The sequence below is a fragment of the Notolepis coatsorum genome (genome assembly GCF_963971535.1).
Source record: "Notolepis coatsorum genome assembly, chromosome: 2".
In the NCBI taxonomy this organism is placed as follows: Eukaryota; Metazoa; Chordata; class Actinopteri; order Aulopiformes; family Paralepididae; genus Notolepis; species Notolepis coatsorum.
The window spans coordinates 170,992,457-171,010,746 of record NC_140166.1 but is presented as its reverse complement, the minus strand read 5'-3'; the positions used below and the strand labels follow the sequence as shown (position 1 = coordinate 171,010,746).

General features: G+C 44.8%; 1 protein-coding gene across 1 annotated transcript in view; it reads right to left on the bottom strand.

The window, feature by feature from the left end:
- Positions 1-18,290, bottom strand: part of kif1aa (kinesin family member 1Aa) — a gene marked incomplete at its 5' end in the record, with an annotated part of 122,369 nt that overhangs the window by 90,656 nt on the left and 13,423 nt on the right. Inside the window, 4 exon segments of the mRNA XM_084308731.1 lie at positions 4,518-4,696; positions 5,609-5,674; positions 9,171-9,353; positions 10,675-10,748. Of these exon segments, the coding sequence (XP_084164857.1) occupies positions 4,518-4,696; positions 5,609-5,674; positions 9,171-9,353; positions 10,675-10,748 (502 nt within the window).

Here is an 18,290-nt window from a genome sequence, read left to right as displayed (position 1 = left end):
CGACCCGTCATTCAGCCGCTGCGGCGCATTCCCTTGGCCCTCCGTGATGCGGTGGAGGAGGAGATTCGTCATCTGGTGAAGGAGGACGTCATAGAACCGATCAACGCCTCTCCCTGGGTGTCCAACTTGGTGATAGCCAAGAAACGGGGGGGGGCGCGGACTGCGTCTATGCGTCGATCTGACAGACGTAAACAAAGCCATCATCCCTGACAAGTATCCCCTCCCCACAGCGGAGGAGCTGACTAGCCATTTCCATGGCTCCACGATTTTCAGTAAAATGGATTTACGTCACGGCTACCTGCAGGTTCCCCTGGCACCGGGCAGTATGGACCTCACAGCGTTTGTCACACATGTGGGGGTTTTCAGGTACAAGCGCATGGCTTTTGGCCTGTCATCAGCCCCAAGCTGTTTTCAGAAAATAATGTCGCTCATTTTGGCTGGCATCCAGGGGGTCAGCATCTACTTGGATGATGTGGTGGTGCATGCGCCCACCGCTGCACTCCACGACGCTCGCCTGGAGCAGGTCTTCCAGCGCTTCAAGCAAAACGGGGTCACACTCAACGCGGAGAAGTGTACATTTGGAGCTACTGAGGTCGAGTTCCTGGGGTTCAGGCTCTCCAGGGAGGGTATCACCCCGATCATGTCCCACACCGAAGCAATCCTGTCCCTGCCGGACCCGCAGTCGCCGTCCAAGCTGTCTTCTTTTCTGGGCATGGCTGCCTACTACCTCCGGTTCATGCCACACTATTCTGACTCGACGGCCCCTCTGCGCCAGCTGTTACGCAAGGATGCGGTATGGGACTGGACCCCGGCCTGCCGGGAGGCTGTGCGCGTCATCAAACGGCAGCTCACGTCCCCGCCAACACTGGCGCATTTCAGCCTGACCGCGCCCACCTTGGTCACCTGTGACGCCTCTGGGGTGGCGCTCGGCGCCGTGCTATCCCAGGTTTATGGAGGGGTAGAGCGTCCAGTGGCTTTTGCCTCTCGGGCCCTCACACCAGCCGAGCAGAAATACTCGGTGGGGGAAAGGGAGGCCCTCGCCTGTCTGTGGGCCTGCGAACGCTGGCATGTCTACCTGTATGGCAGGGCGTTCACCATTCGCACAGATCATCAGTCTCTGACAGCGCTGCTGGCCACCCGAGGGGCGGGGCACAAGCCTATGAGGCTACTGAGGTGGGCTGATAGGCTGAATCAGTACAACTTCGGACTCGAGTTTATGCCGGGGCGCTCTAACACGGTAGCTGACCTTCTTTCAAGAGCCGTCTCTACGACAAAAGAGGCGGGTGAGGCGAGTCCTGAACAGGAGGACGACGTGGACTGGGTCCACATGCTGCATGGACCGCTCAGCGCAGTAGTCACGCTGGCTGAGCTGCAGCAGGCTGCGGCTGAAGATGAGACATTTACAAATCTCCGTGCCTATATCCAGGACGGCTGGCCAGCCACGGTGGAGGACAGACTGCTCCCCTACCGCCGAGTCCGCGACGAGCTCTCCTGCTGGGGGGAGGTGTGCCTCGCCCGCGGTCACCGCGCTATTATACCAGAGGCGCTGAGGGCCAGGGTATTGCACATGGCGCACGACGGCCACCTGGGGGTGGTTAAGTTGAAACAACGCTGCAGAGACACAGTGTGGTGGCCTCACAGTGTGGTGGCCTCACATAGACGGCGACGTAGAGGAGCTGGTGCGCAACTGTACCTGCTGCCTGCTGAGTGGGAAAACGGGCCAGCCGGCTACAGCACCCCTCACCCCGACCCCGTGGCCGTCCGCGCCGTGGGAGCACATTCAGGTTGACCTATGCGGAGAGCTTCATGGGGCCCCGGCACATGCCCGCTACCTGATGGTCGTGCACGACCTACACTCGAAGTGGCCAGAGGCCATCGAACTCAGCTCCATCACCACACAGAGCATCACCGACAACCTCGTCAAGCTGTTCGGGCGCTGGGGCCTGCCCAGTGTCGTCACCACAGACAATGGGCCTCAATTCATCTCGGCAGAGTTCTCTGAGTTCCTGTCACTGAGGTCCATCAGGCACATCAGGACGTCGGTCTACCATCCTGAAAGTAACGGCGGCGTTGAACGCCTAAACAAATCTCTGAAGAATGGAATCAGAGCCTGCCTGGAGGAGGGGAAAACCTTCAGCGCTGCACTCACCCAAACTCTCCTGACCATCCGGGCATCCAAGCACTCCACCACAGGGGTCTCTCCGGCTCTGCTCATGATTGGGCGAGAAATGAAACAACCACTAGACTGCTTGAGAGCTGAACCGGCCCCTGCATGCGAGAGCCCTGGGCTCGAGAAGGCCAGAGATCAGGTCCAAAGCTCACAGGCTCAGATGAAACGGAGGTATGATGCCTCTCACAGAGTACAGACTCCCACTATGTCAGCAGGGGATTGGGTCAGGATTAAACACGCCAACCGCAAGAACAAGCTGAGCTCATACTGGTCAGCACCCCTCCGAGTGACCCGTCAACTGGGTCCGGCCACCTACAGACTAGATGATGGTTCTCGCTGGCACTCAAACCGCCTGCATAAGGTGGGTGCCCCGACACTGCCTGCATCATCCATGAGCCAAGCTGCAACCCGCAGTTGGCAGCCCCGCTTGGAAGCAACCAGGGTGGGAGGTAACCCACCACAACCACCAGACCCTGCTCCCCAGCCTGCTCGCCCTCAGAGGGTGAGGGCTCCACCCGCTTGGCATGGGGACTATGTTACTGGGTAAATGCCACGGGTTGGTGGACTGAAGTGTTCAGTTTCTGTTCATGGACTGGAATGTTCTATTGCTGTTGCAAGAGGGAAGGGGGGGGAAAATGTTATGTCCTGTTATGCTACGTATAGGTTGTGACATACTAGCAGTTACATTGTAGGCTACTGTGCCTTTAATAGACGGGCGTGGTTAGCGCTCGAGGTAGGGCTGGTGTTTGTAACCTAAGAGTCAGTCGAATAAAGTAATGAAACCACACGGTCGTGTGTTCATTGTCTCAACATAATATGTATGTTTGGAGCTAATTAGGTAGAATGGAATACGGTAATTTATAGTGGAGCTCTGTCTGTGCAGCAATGAAAATATTGTGTGTTCCGACACAAAACAAATACTGTCTGTACCAACAGACTAAAGAATTATCCTATCTATCTATCTATCTATCTATCTATCTATCTATCTATCTATCTATCTATCTATCTATCTATCTATCTATCTATCTATCTATCTATCTATCTATCTATCTATCTATCTATCTATCTATCTATCTATCTATCTATCTATCTCTCTCTCTCTCTCCCCCTCTCTCCCCCTCTCTCTCTCTCTCTCTCTCTCTCCCCCTCTCTCTCTCTCTCTCTCCCCCCCTCTCTCTCTCTCTCTACTTACTTGCAATCACCTTATTGACCAAACAACAATTTTACAGCCGTTTTACATGATGAAGTTCTGAGGACACCAGCAGGGGACAGCCAGTGTGTTTACGTCCCACCTGGTGATAAGAAGCTCAAGGTGGGCAGGGACCTTTACAGTAATTTCTGTCTTATGTATGAAATAATGGTGAAATTAACCCTTTCACTACCACACTACGTAAGGGATAATGTATAGCTACGAGGTCATCGTCGCAAAATAATTGACCGACACGGAGTTTAAAATACCGAGCCGCCTCGGCAAGGTGTTTTAAACGTCAGTGAAGGTCAATTATTTTGCGATGATGACCGAGTATAGCTATACATTATCCCGCTTATTTCATGGCTAACTTACTAACAATATACCTAATTCATTTGACAAATCGCAGTTGTTCTGTGGCTCTGTCAGCCCAAATACAGTAAAGTGATTATTATTATCGCGGGCAGCCCGGCAGGTGTGTCTGATTGGCTGCACTGAAACAGTGTGTGTCAGTGGGGCTTGATTATTCCAGCTGCGAAAAACAATAATCACCGGTGGTTATCGAAAAATAATTCACCGCTGTCGGGGGATATTGACCAATCACAAGCAAGCATTTCGGCGAATGTGAAAACGCCATGTAATAAAGAAGGTTAACCTTTCACTACCACACTACAGACGGTTTCTGTAGTGTGGTAGTGAAAGGTTAACCTTGTGTAGGGTGGTAGTGAAAGGGTTAAAACTTTGTCATGTGGCAGTGAAATGGTTAACCTTCTGTATTGTCGCAGTGAAAGGGTTAACCATTTGGTAGTGTGGTAGTGAAAGGGTTAACCTTCTGTAGTGTGGTAGTGAAAGGTTAACCTTCTGTAGTGTGGTAGTGAAAGGGTTAACACTTTGTCGTGTGGCAGTGAAAGGGTTAACCTTCTGTGTTGTCGCAGTGAAAGGGTCAACCATTTGGTAGTGTGGTAGTGAAAGGGTTAACCTTATGTAGTGTGGTTGTGAAAGGGTTAACCCTTTGTCGTGTGGCAGTGAAAGGGTTAACCTTCTGTGTTGTCACAGGGAAATGGTTAACCTTCTGTGTTGTCGCAGGGAAAGGGTTAACCCTTTGGTAGTGTGGTAGTGAAAGGGTTAACCCCTTCCTATCATAGGATCCACACTGACCTGGCCTTGTTCCCAGACTCCATCAGGTCCTGGATGTCGTTGTAGGAGGTGACGGCCAGCTTGGACAGGTCCTCCACGTAGGGGCCCATCAGAGGATGCTCTCGCACCCGCAGGTGGCCCTTGTTCTTGGGGTTCAGCAGGTCTCGCACTCGCTCACAGTAGATCTCCATGTAGCTCACCTGAGCAAAAGTAAGAGGAATCACAATGTCAGAGCGAGTGTTTTACTGTGTACAGTAAATGCACTTCTGTATAGTGGTGTTTTTTGACTGTCTCTGTATACAGTATGCCTGACTGGTGTTTTAAACTGTCTCTATGTACAGTATGCCTGACTGGTGTTTTAAACTGTATACCTGACTGGTGTTTTAAACTGTATACCTGACTGGTGTTTTAAACTGTATACCTGACTGGTGTTTTTTGACTGTCTCTGTGTACAGTATGCCTGACTGGTGTTTTAAACTGTATACCTGACTGGTGTTTTAAACTGTATACCTGACTGGTGTTTTTTGACTGTCTCTGTGTACAGTATGCCTGACTGGTGTTTTAAACTGTATACCTGACTGGTGTTTTAAACTGTATACCTGACTGGTGTTTTAAACTGTATACCTGACTGGTGTTTTAAACTGTATACCTGACTGGTGTTTTTTGACTGTCTCTCTGTACAGTATGCCTGACTGGTGTTTTAAACTGTATACCTGACTGGTGTTTTAAACTGTATACCTGACTGGTGTTTTTTGACTGTCTCTGTGTACAGTATGCCTGACTGGTGTTTTAAACTGTATACCTGACTGGTGTTTTAAACTGTATACCTGACTGGTGTTTTAAACTGTATACCTGACTGGTGTTTTTTGACTGTCTCTCTGTACAGTATGCCTGACTGGTGTTTTAAACTGTATACCTGACTGGTGTTTTTTGACTGTCTCTCGACTGGTGTTTTAAACTGTCTCTCTGTACAGTATGTCTGACTGCACAGCTGTTCTTTCTCCTCGTGAGATAATAAAGATGACTTTGAGCCTTGGTCATGTGAAAGGACAGGCATTTCTTGTGTAAATAGGAGCCAGAAGGCCGGTTGACGGCAGTGCTACAGTACTCACCTCCACAGAGTAGCCCATACTGTTGTCGTTGTTGCTGTGGATCTTGTGGAAGAGATCTTCACACAGCTGATAGTAGAGAGAGAAGGTGAGACGTGTTTAGAAGGTCACATGTTATTTAGTTACAGATGGTGGAGGTAAACGGTACCCTATCCCCTCCCCCCTCACAGTGAGCTGTGGTGTTCCACAAGGAAGCATACTAGGACCGCTACTATTCCTAATTTATGCAAATGAAATGTCGTCAGCTTGTGACTGCAACTTGTTCCTGTTTGCGGACGACTCAGCCCTGCTGGTCTCTGGCAAGAACAAGTTACAGGTTTAAAAAGCCCTCAGCTCGGAACTAGGCAAAATCTGCATATGGCTTGCCGACAACAAACTATCATTACACATGGGCAAAACAGAGTCCATTCTCTTCGGTTCAAATAACAAACTCAGCAAGACCGACGGCTTCTCAGTTACAGTGGGTGACAATATTGTCACACGGAAAGATGAAATTACCTACCTGGGTTCCATCCTAGAGGCTAATCTTTCCTGTGACAAAATGGCATCCAATGTAATAAAAAAAAGTCAACAAACGAACTCGATTCTTGTACCGGATCTCCTCTCTGGTAAACAAGAATACCCTGAAGACTCTGGCAGGAGCAGTCATTCAAGGGTACTACGACTATGCTTGCACCTCATGGTACCAAAGCACCTCAAAGGCACTAAAAAACAAATGACAAGCATCTCAAAACAAACTAGTCAGACTACTGCTTGACCTGACTCCTAGAACCCACCTCACCCCTGCCCACTTTGACAACCTAGGATGGCTTAGAGTAGATGACAGAGTACAGCAACTTGCAATGGGCCTGGTCTACAAGATACAAGACCAAGGTACCCATGTACATGTCAAAATACTTCCCAAAGGTCAGTGAATACCACGATCACAACACCAGAGGGAGCTCCACAAATCATGTTAAACCCAGATTCGGCTCAAACAAGGGACTAAACACGTTTCGCAATTCGAAACTGGCCCCTACAAATGTCCTAACCCAGTTGTACAGTAAATGACCAAGTATGGCTTTGTCAGTATTCCAATGTACAGTGTTCCCCCCCCCCCCCCCCCCCTCCAATGTACAGCCCGCCACCCACCCACCCAACCCCACCCCACCTACCCAACCTCCTCCAATGTACAGTTTCTACGTCAAATGTATATACACTCTTTTTCTGGACACTTTTTGTATCACAAACAGTACTGCATTTGCAAATCTGGTATGTCATAAATGTATAGATGTAGCAGTACTGTCTATCTGTATGTTGTGTATGTCATATATGTTATGATGAATTGAAAATGGGGGACCCTGATGTAAACAAGACGAAAGTCTTTCTCTGGTCTGCATCCCCTTAACAATTGTATGTATTGAGCTGTACTGTACTGTACCCATTCTGCAATCTGTTAATAAACTTTTCAATCAATCAATCAAACGCATCATCAGCACAGCTACACCGCATCGTACACTGCAAAGGTAATGACCATCTTAACAAGTCATTCAATCTTATAATGAGCCCTAAAATGGACAATTCACCAAAATCAATGCTGATTTATTTTGCACATAATCTCACACACATCCCAAAAACATTTAGTTTGACAGGTATTTTAGAGTAAATTACTTAGCAATACCTATAGGGACTACTACCTTATCATTTAATTGAGCTGTAATTAACACAACACAAGGATTCAATGTCACCGATGACATCACTGGTGGCCATATTCAAACAAATGTATTCTCAATAACTGTCACACTAAATGAATGCGTGGAAAACTGTTTAGAGTTTTTGGATATGTGTGAGATTATGTGCATAATAAATCTGCATTGTTTTTTGGTTAAGTGCCCCTTTAACAAGTCATTCAATCTTGTAATGAGTCTTAACGGGATAGTTTAGATTTTTGGAACCATAGCTATATCTCTTCCCAGTAGGCCTGTCCCCGACTAAGGATTTGTATAGTCGACTTTGATTGGCCAACATTTGCCGATACCCCCCCCCCCCCCCCCCCACCCCTGAATGCAAAAAAATTTAAGAAAATAATAATAATTCAATTCTTCATTTTTTTTGGATCATTCCATTTGGGCTGTGGGGGGTGCTTGATGTCTGAAGGAGTTGATTGAAGGCTTCTTGTCCTCTGCAAAAGCATGCAATTGGTCCACTGATGGATACATCTTGATATTTGTGTTCATTAGACGGGGAAATCCTCTTTCAGTGCCTCTGTGCCCGTTTTTCTTAGGCAGTTAGCCTCGCTGGTATGCACGCCATTAGCATTAGCCACGCTTCTAGGCCTCTTTGCTTTTGAAAAGAATGATAAAAAAAATATATATATATATATATATTTTTTTTTTTTTGCATTCGACTACGAGGTTGGCAGTCGACTACGCTCCTTTTGATCGATTAATCGACTATTCAACTAGTCAAGATCAGTCCTATGAGCAGTAGAATTCTTTCTCAGCACAATCCGTCAGCATGGCTACATGAGTAGAGCTCCGGACTGATGATCGGAAGATCACCGGTTCTGGACTTGTCAGTAACAATGCCCCTGTTACGGCGATAGGGACACCATACAGCTGCGAGTGCCGTCCTTCGCATGAGATGCTAAACCGAGGTCCCGAATGAATTTGGTCGTTAAAGAACCCAGGATGCCTATCGCAAAGAGTAGGAGGTTCCCCGACGTTCCTGGTCAAATTCCCAATCAGGTCTCTGACATCAAGGCCACCTAATCATCCCCCTCCCCCTTAATCGGCTGATATCAATCCCTGTCTCCTGAGCCGTTCAGCAATTGTGTAGTGTGATGTGTGCCTGGTGCCAGTGTATGGCAGCCATGGGGCCTGCATAACCCAAGGTTGTGTGCTACCAGTGGTGGTGAAGGAGGCAATTTCCACCCTACATTGTGGGGAGCGCTTTGAGTGTCTAGAAAAGCGCTATATAAATGTAATGATCATTCATTCTTGCATTCATTCACTATCCATGCAGCTCCTCATACAGGCCCCAGTTAGTTGGCCACAAGCCAACGCAAAGTCAGTGTGGTCGACCTGCAGTCCTGAAATCTACTCCACAGTGCACACAAAGTAGATTTCAGTAAACGTCAGTCAGCTTGTGCGGACAGAAGGTTGTCCCCATTGACTTTGCATTGGTTTGTAGCATGAGGAGCAGGACTGTGCTAAGAAAACGTCGACGTCCTCATTGGGGAGTAAGAAATAGGACAAGGGGTTCCTCAAATCTGAATCATCCCTTTAAAAATATGACTTATATTATTTTAAAATAACATAAGTAAGATAAAAAAAATAATAATAATAATAATAATAATGTGAATAACAAATAAAAACAATTGAAAATATCTTGTAAATGTTGTTTGTTTTAGATCAAATCCTTGAAACAACCTTATTAGCAAAAAAACAAGAGAAATTATCTCACCCTTTTCCCTCTTGTTTTAAGACTCAACACAGGGTTAAATTGCTTGTTTAAGAGGGACATTAATTTGCAGTTCAGTTAAATGTGATCAAACAGACACAGCATGGGATGGCGGCGTCTCTACCAGAGGAATGATTCCCTGTTGTTCTTTAACTTCCTGTCTGCCCATCATGGTGTAGGACTTGCCAGCTCCCGTCTGGCCGTAGGCGAAGATGCAGACATTGTAGCCCTCGAAGGCGTGGAGCAGCATCTCCTCTCCGATGTCCTTGAACACCATGTACTGGGATGCAAAGTTGATGTCCTCGGGCTGTGGACAGAGGAGGACACGACGAGCGACGTGAGTCTTCCACCTCCTTGACTGACCCGCGGACTGAGACACTTCTGAGACACATTTGTTGGAAACTGACACCATTAAAGTGTCATGGTGTGTGTGTGTGTGTGTGTGTGTGTGTGTGTGTGTGTATGTGTGTATGTGTGTATGTGTGTAGGTGTGTGTGTGTGTGTGTGTGTGTGTGTGTGTGTGTGTGTGTGTGTGTGTGTGTGTGTGTGTGTGTGTGTGTGTGTGTGTGTGTGTGTGTGTGTGTGTGTGTGTGTGTGTGTGTGTGTGTGTGTGTGTGTGTGTGTGTGAGAGGGAAAGTAAATTACCTGATTGGCCAGTCCTCACTTTGAAAGGGGCTATTTATGGTTAGCGAAGCTTTACAGTAGGTTTAGGTTATGCATATATTAGGTGAGGTTAGGTGTACGGTATATCCATGAGGGTTAAGATTAGGGCTAGCTGTTGTGGAATTAATCTAGAAGGTTTGCACAAGTTAAGTAATAAAATAGAATAGAATAGAATAGAATAGAAATCCTTTAATAATCCCGAGGGAAATTCGGCACTACAGATCGTTCACATTGAACAACAATAAACATTTAGGTAGTCAATAGGACTAAAATAGGAATACAAATATAATAATATAAAAAATAAGAATAAAATATAATAAAGAATAATCTTTATAATCTTGTATATTTAAGATTTTAGAATGTATACATACCAGAATGTATATCCCGGACTGTATTTTAATACAGTCCGGGATATAAATTCTGGTATGTATACATTCTAAAATCTTAAATATACAACTATCCAGCCAAAAATATACAGAAATATACAGTCAAATGTACAGTAATAAGTGTAAAATTTTTAAGTGAAAAGTGTCCAGGAGGATTGTGAGAAGTGTACACTTTTTTAAAGTGTCCAGGATGATTTCGCCAGGCTGTACTGTCACCCTGTTCACTGCATCACTGAGCACACAGTGACAGTACAGCCTGGCGAAATCTTCCTGGACACTTTAAAAAGGGGTCAAACAACAAGCAAGATTCTGTTCCACGACTCCAAAGCCATGTTGAACCACCTCCGAAATATCTTAATATTAGTTATGTCATCATTTAATCATTGAATTTAAAATAAGAGCATTTAAAATGTGTGTTTCTTGGACAGTGTGTGTGTGTGTGTGTGTGTGTGTGTGTGTGTGTGTGTGTGTGTGTGTGTGTGTGTGTGTGTGTGTGTGTGTGTGTGTGTGTGTGTGTGTGTGTGTGTGTGTGTGTGTGTGTGTGTGTGTGTGTGTGTGTGTGTGTGTGTTAGTACTTACCGTGGTGTGCGACCAGTAGGAGTAATCAAAGTTGAAGCTCTTGCTCTCTTTGGGCTGCTTGGGGTTGATGATGGCTGAAAGATGGGGACAGAGAACACAGGTCAGAGGGAGGCTGAGGCTGTCCGCGTGAAACCGGATCTGAGCCGACATGTTCACACAGCAGCCACCGCGTCCAGAGTCACCTCTCCTTCCTGCCCTGTTGGAGATGCCTATTGACTTGTCTGGATATAAATACAGTATGTTACGGTAAATGTGGTGGAAAAACAGCGATGTTGCACCATTTCTTGGGAAATGTGTACATTCACCAACTGCTGTTAATAGGCACGTTAACCGGGTAATTTGCACATTCTGTGTCGGGTTGGAAAATGTGAGATTTTGCTGTAAATGTGTATTTTTCACCCACACTGATCAGTAAAATCTCACATTCTCCATCCGGATGGGGAATGTGCACATTCATCGCCGATTAACATACAGTATACATTCACCGCGGAGTTGGTGAATGGACACATCACACAGGAAATGTGCAAATCGTCATTTTAGAAAAATGAACCGTAACATACAGTATACAAGGTTCCCACAGACATTGCTAAATGAAATTCAAAAGGGCATTTAAATGGATACAATTCACTTTTAAATGCTGTTTTTTATAGAAGAAAAATCGGATCCAATATTTATGGCTTAAAACCAATTTCCAAGAAAAAAAAATCTTGATTCAGAACAATTTTATCATGGATGAACAAAACCTTTAATGCGAATGGTTGATTTGAATTTAAGCACCTTGTTAAAAAATTTGCTGTTTTCAAGGAATTCCGGGCCTTGACTTTTTTGGGTAAAGAAATCAAGCACTTTAAGCACTTCAAGGACCTTGTGCAAACCCTGAGTATGTAATACTCTTTGATTGGAGCAAAATGCCTGGAAACTGTAACTGTCAACACAGAAGCCTGTGTATTGGTCAAGGAGCTGATTTCCTTCCGAACTTATCAGATAAATGGATCCAAGGATATTGGGATAAATAGCCTAATTTCATTTAATTTCATTTAAATGTGTTCTGTTCATGGTAATGCAGAGTTCCATAAAATAGTATGGTTTCATAATCAAATCACATCTCAATTTGCACATACCATGACCAAAAAGGAAATCTTATTAAGTTATTTTGCCCCTTACTAAAAAACAAAAAATAAATAATAGAAATAGATGGTCTGTCAGTTACAATTATCCATACTTACAATAACATGAGAAAAGAAAAATAGAGTCATACGGAAACCTGTTACCCCTCAACTTCATAAAGTCTAATTATTCTTTCTTTATACATTTTCTTGAACTGAAAGATATTGATACAACTCTTTAAATCATTCTGTAGAGAATTCCACAGTTTTACGAAATAGAAATACCGGTACACATCTGCTTTAAAGTAGTCCATTATCTCCTTCTATGGTTCTCATCCTACGAGCTAAAAATAAACAACATTTCTGCAAGCTGTTTGGCAATACTCTGCTTTTTGCCCTGTACACAACTAATCATAAAATGTTTCTACTGTTATTTAGATGTTACTGTGCACCCTGTGTTAGACTCTCTGCACATTTATCTATGTGCACAGTCCCACTTTAGATCTGACTGAATCCAGTGCTGCACCATGCACCACTGAAAAACTCACGTCTTATGAAATTATATTATTGACTGTAAAAGGACGATAAGAGGGGGTTTATTGGCCGTGGTGGAATACTATTTTTCAGGGAAGGAAACAAGCTGTTCCTCGGTGCCTGGTGGACTCATGATAAATTCACCAGACAATTTCATTATTTTCTACCAGCCAAATTAAATGTTTAGAGTCTGTGATGTTTACTAGCAGAGGTGTCTATAGTAGAGTAGACGAACCAGCCACGGACAACATATACACAGCATTTAGTGTTAATTTCCCACCATGCAATAGACCAGTAACAACATAAACATTCTAAATGGACTCAGGTTTATTTCCTGCTGCAGTGTAAATTAACTTGGGTCCAAGCTGTTCCCTAGCAACGCAATTCCACCAAAGTCGTCTACACTAGCACGCAGGGGCGGAGCTTCCTATAGGCGACATAGGCAGTTGCTTACGGGGGGCCCCAAAAACTGTTCCCAGCTAAAAGAAAAAAATATATATATTATTAATACAAAATTATAATATTAATATTATTATTATTGTTAAATTTTTTGCTGGGCAGAGTTTTTGCAGCCCGTTCTATATCGGCAACCGATATTTAGACATTTAATACTTTTTTTTATAAAAGTTGCCTAGGGCACCGGCCCTGCTAGGTCCGGCCCTGCTAGCGCACATCCACAGTCCTGTCTATACATCTATGTTACAATGAGGTTGCAGAATGCTGACACTCTGAATTTCCATCTATTCTCACTGTTACTGTGTTATGAAGCCGAGCAGAGGAAACAAGAACCTAAGATCCTACATCTAGATCGTATAGAATCTATATGCACGTTTTCCATCGTGACATCATTGATTGTGGAGTATGACACATGGGTTGTATCAGTCCTTTTACCACCATAACCATTTAATTTTGACTTCAGTTCATCACCAACCATAAAAGCTTTCCATCCACGTAAGCACACATGAGTCACAGGAACAGATTCTCCATCTTAACAGCTCTTAGGTTCAATGAGGTTTGACCTATGAAATGAGGATTTATTGATTCATGCCGGTGGATCGCGAGGTCTTGATATGTGAAGGACACGGTGGGGTTATTCTCCTTCCATCTGTTCACAGAGAGGTTCCCAGTGTAACCAGCAACAGTCTGGCTACAGAAGATAAGAGAAGATCCTTCACTCTAAGAAGCCTGATCAAACCATTTGCCTTAAAAGTGTAACTTAGGCCTACGTAACAAGGCTGCAAACACCACTATGCAGAGCTTATGAGAAGATCTGAGTCTCTTTTAAAAAGCTGAACAACAATATTCAATATTCAACAATATTTCAACAATATTCAAAAATATTTTGTGTGTAAAAAACTAAAATTGTCACACACCCATTGCCACAATTTTTGTTATTATTGTTGAACTATTGTTGAATATTGAATATTGTTGTTCGGTTCAGAAAAGCATACTTTTTTTATATACGTTAAATCTCCTACGATGTGACACCATGGATGACTTTCGTTCTTTGAGTCACTCACCCACATGGACTATACTGTACATAGAGCAATTGGCTCTACAATGCATGAAAATTATGAGTGTTGTATTCATGACACGTCATTCACAAGTACCAAACATTTACATCATGACGAGCTAAAGGCTCAAATTTTCTGAAGAATTACGGTATGTGAAAATAGCATTTTCTTGATGTACAAGATATGAAGCAATACTGTCTCTACTACCAGGATATATATACATATAGAAAATATATAATATATATATATATAAAATATATATATATATACAAACTATATTTTTAAGATAATCAAAAAAGTATTCCTTGCAGCAGTATTTAAAAAGTAAAAAAAAAGAAAACGTCATATCACAATGTAATTTGCACTCGAAAACTATACCGTCACAAACTGACCAATATGATATGTTGGTCATATTGCCCAGCCCTAGTACAGGCTATCTCATGTACAGACTGAATGGACGTCAACAGGGCCGTGCAGAGACCTTTAGAGGGGCAGGTGCTCAAATTTGAAAAAGGGCACATGTATCAAATATCAGCTGACAGATGGGCAAACGTGAGTCGAGTTTGTGCTAGATTTCTATTGGCTAATGGGCCCGTCATTCCAAGAGGGAGGGCGATGCATCGCACAACATAAACATGCACCTCAGACAGACGGGCATTCAAATATTTTTATTTATTTATAATATTATTAATTGTTTAAATTATTCTTGATAAGGACCATGGGCATTGCCCTTCAGAACCATTTTTTATAATAATAATAACCCAAAGCACGTGCCTGGACGTCAACTCCACAAAAGAAGCTGAAGGGAGCCTCATCAACAAACAGTCATATGTACATACTGTACTATATGTAAACAGATAAAGGTTTGTTTTTATTTCACATTCATTTTGCAAGGAGATACATCTCCGTCTGGTGTAAAAACAAACATCCGGGAACCCTGCTATTCCGAGCGTGAACATATAGAATCATCACACACACATCATCAACACACATCTTCTATGCTCCGTCTCCTAACTTTGCACCTAGATCCTTCCGTCTGCTGACGACCGTCATGTTTATCGGCGCCGTGCGAGAAATAAAGATGGGAGGTTTTCCTAACCATAAAGGACCACGTACGTAGAAAATCAACCCTCCTCTCGTTTGCGATGACAGGGCGTTTACACGCGGGAAGAGCGGCGCGCCACTGTAGTGTGATGCCGGGGTAATGTTTTCTCATGCTCCTCTTTATGAGCCGTTTTACGACCACATGCACTAAAAGCGGGGGAGTCAGAGAGGAGCGATATCGGATGATGAATTCTGTAGATGAACCCCCCCCCCCCCCCGGGGACGCCGGGCGGAATGAGCATGCAGCGTTTCCTGAAAATGCTTGCAAAAAACGGTGCTCTCTCTCTCTCCCTCTCTCCCTCTCTCTCTCCCGTGTCATCCGAGGATTCGGGGGCACACTGCCAATTCTGACGTGTGACCTTTTGGAGTTTGAGCTAAATTCAGCGGCGGAGAACAGAGAAATGAATACATAAATAACATCGATGTGGATTCTTGTGATTCTGACATCTACGGACGGGTCAATACCACTTTTTCACTGCCGATACCCATTCAGAGTACTGGGTTTTCGGTATCAGCCGATACCGATTACAAAGCCAATCCATCGCTTTTACTGAGCGGTATAGATTTAAACTTATCAGTTTGGGGTTGTTGGACAAAAATGATTGAGATGATAATCAATGCTTCTCCATTAGATAGATCTAACATGAGAGATCTAACATGAGAGATCTAACATGACTGTCTGCGTTGCCTCCGGCTTGGGCCGGCCGTCATACTGACTCAATTGGCAGAGTTAGCGGGAGGGGAGTTGATGGGTGGTAATCTGGTCGTTGTAAACAGTGACTCCTACAGGTCGGTTGGGGCGCCTGCACAGCAGAGACAGGAAAATGGCGGGGGCAGTGTGAGCCTCCTACACGTTACTCCTCGCCAAATGAGAGTCCGCGCTGGCAGGTGAAAAGAAGTGACAGGCTGCCTCCACATGTATCGGAGGGGACATGTGATGCAAGGCTTCTATCCTCCCTACAACCGGCCAGTGGGGGTCACATGCGAGCAACGATCAGGACAGGGGAGGGAGAATTGGCACGAGAGGAAATTGGGATGGAAGAAAAATCACAGAAAAAGGAGGAGAAAAAAGTAGATACAAAAAAAGAGAGATCTAACATGAGAGATCTAACATGAGAGATCTAACATGAGAGATCTAACATGCATCTATGTGTTAAAAACGCAGCAAATCAAGTCACAATTTGCTTAGATGTTTGAGTTTCTTAGTATCAGATTTTAGTATTGAGGAGATTCTCCGACACAGATACCCTATTTTAACCCAAGATCGGACAGATATCCAACACCGGCAGAGCGGTACTGTATCTGTGCATCCGATTCCCTACCCTACCGACGGCATCTAATAGCTCATGTGCCTCTCTCTTCCCTCCTCCCCGAGGTCCAGACACCATTTTGTCTCCTAATGCAGAGATGTGGTCGATAGCACCAGAAAGAAGAAATGCCGCAGGGCTAAGTACACTTAGGAGAGCACAAACACCATCGTCTCCCCCGTCCGCCACGCCGGGTGGAATATATAGGCCAGCGCGGCTGACTTGAGTTTAGGGTTTCAGGGCCATTCCTCGCCATGACAAAATAGATGAGACCTCATTTACAATGGCATGATGTATCCTGGATAGTACGCTATGACTGGAAGGCAGCCAGAACATGCACACACGCATGCTACCTACACATACAGTGGCGTACAGTACTCTCTCCCATCCACGCGCGTCTGTGAGGCATCATAATGACACACGGCGTCATCGTGTCAACAGCGGTGTTGCCCAGTGGGTTAGACTGTGTGGCACTCTTGAGTACGGCCACATAAGATTATATTCGATTCAAATTGTACAATGGAAAGATGTTTGGCATCCAACCAGAGTGCAAATGTAGCAGTAAAGTGCAACAGCGATATATACAACCGTATATACATTTTCATTCCACTGTGAAACACCTTGTTGTGTGTCATGGTTCTAGAAAGGTGCTATAGAGAAGTCATTAGTTAATCCTTTTCTCCAATAGATCCGAGGCACCCCTGAGGTTACAGCCGTCTAACGACTCTACAAGACCAGCTTTCAGACCCCGGCAGCCACTCAGGCTGTTCTCTAAATTGGCTGTAAGTTAAGCACATGTCACCCCCTTAGACCTTTTAGATTAACAAATGTATTGCATCCAGCTCTGCATACCGTAAAACGAATTACATTTACTGCAACATTACGTCCGAGTCTCAGCGTGTGTGACTCATCGTGACATCACCCGGCTTGGCCTAACTGTCGACTCAGCGCTGGACAGGATCCATCCATTACGGCTATCGATAACGTCGGGTCTCGAACGGTCATCCCGTTCTGATGTCCGGTGTCTGGCAGCAGCAGCCTTTCGTCAAGCAGCTGGGCCCGGCGTGGTGGTGATTGCACCCTCGCACTGAGGTGCCGTATAGCTCTGACTTACCATCTTTAGATAATAACGTTGGAAAATTTTGTTCCTTTGTAAATTTTAAAACAGAGTCGTATGGTTGTTCATCTGAGGTACTTAATTGTAAAAACATAAGTGCACCGTAAAAACCAACTGTTTAAACCCATCTTTTATCATGTCTAGACCAGCGGTTCTCAAACTACGGGTCGCGACCCAAAGTGGGGTCGCGGGTAGGTGACAGTGGGGGTCGCACATTGGCAAAAAAAAATATAAAACTCAGATCGAGTTTTCCACCCAGCAGCTGTATGTATTTGCCATGTCTCGCCCCTTCATCAACGGAGCCCGACACACAGTATTCCAATACACATCTCACTACATCCGGTGCATGTATAATCGCGGGAGGGGGCCGGGGGTGTGGTCTTTTGTGTGTAACCTGGACTCGCAATGGATAGGTTTGTTGTCAGAAGCGGTGCCGGTTGGTCGCGATGAAATGGGCTCTGCACATAACCAGCTGCTATACCACACTGAAGTGAGATGGCTATCTCGAGGCAGAGTAATAAATCGCCTTTTTTAACTCAGAGAGAAGAAGCGCAGATTTTCCTTGCAGACAAAAACAACCGATTGGCAGAGAAATGTGCTGATAATGAGCTGGATTACGAAACTCTGTTAGTGACACTCCAGGTTGATCAGCGGAGATTTTGGGGTAATTCGTGCGACGAGTGCGACGAGCTACTGAAAGTCAAGTTCACTGGACAGGCCCTCGCAAAGTTCTGGATATCAGTCCGGAACGAACGAACGAATGAATGAATGAATTAATGAAGGAATTAATGAATGAAGGAATGAATGAATGAATGAATGAATGAATGAATGAATGAATGAATGAATGAATGAATGAATGAATGAATGAATGAATGAATGAATGAAAACTTTATTTAACAGATTGCAGAATGGGTACAATACAGTATAGCTCAAT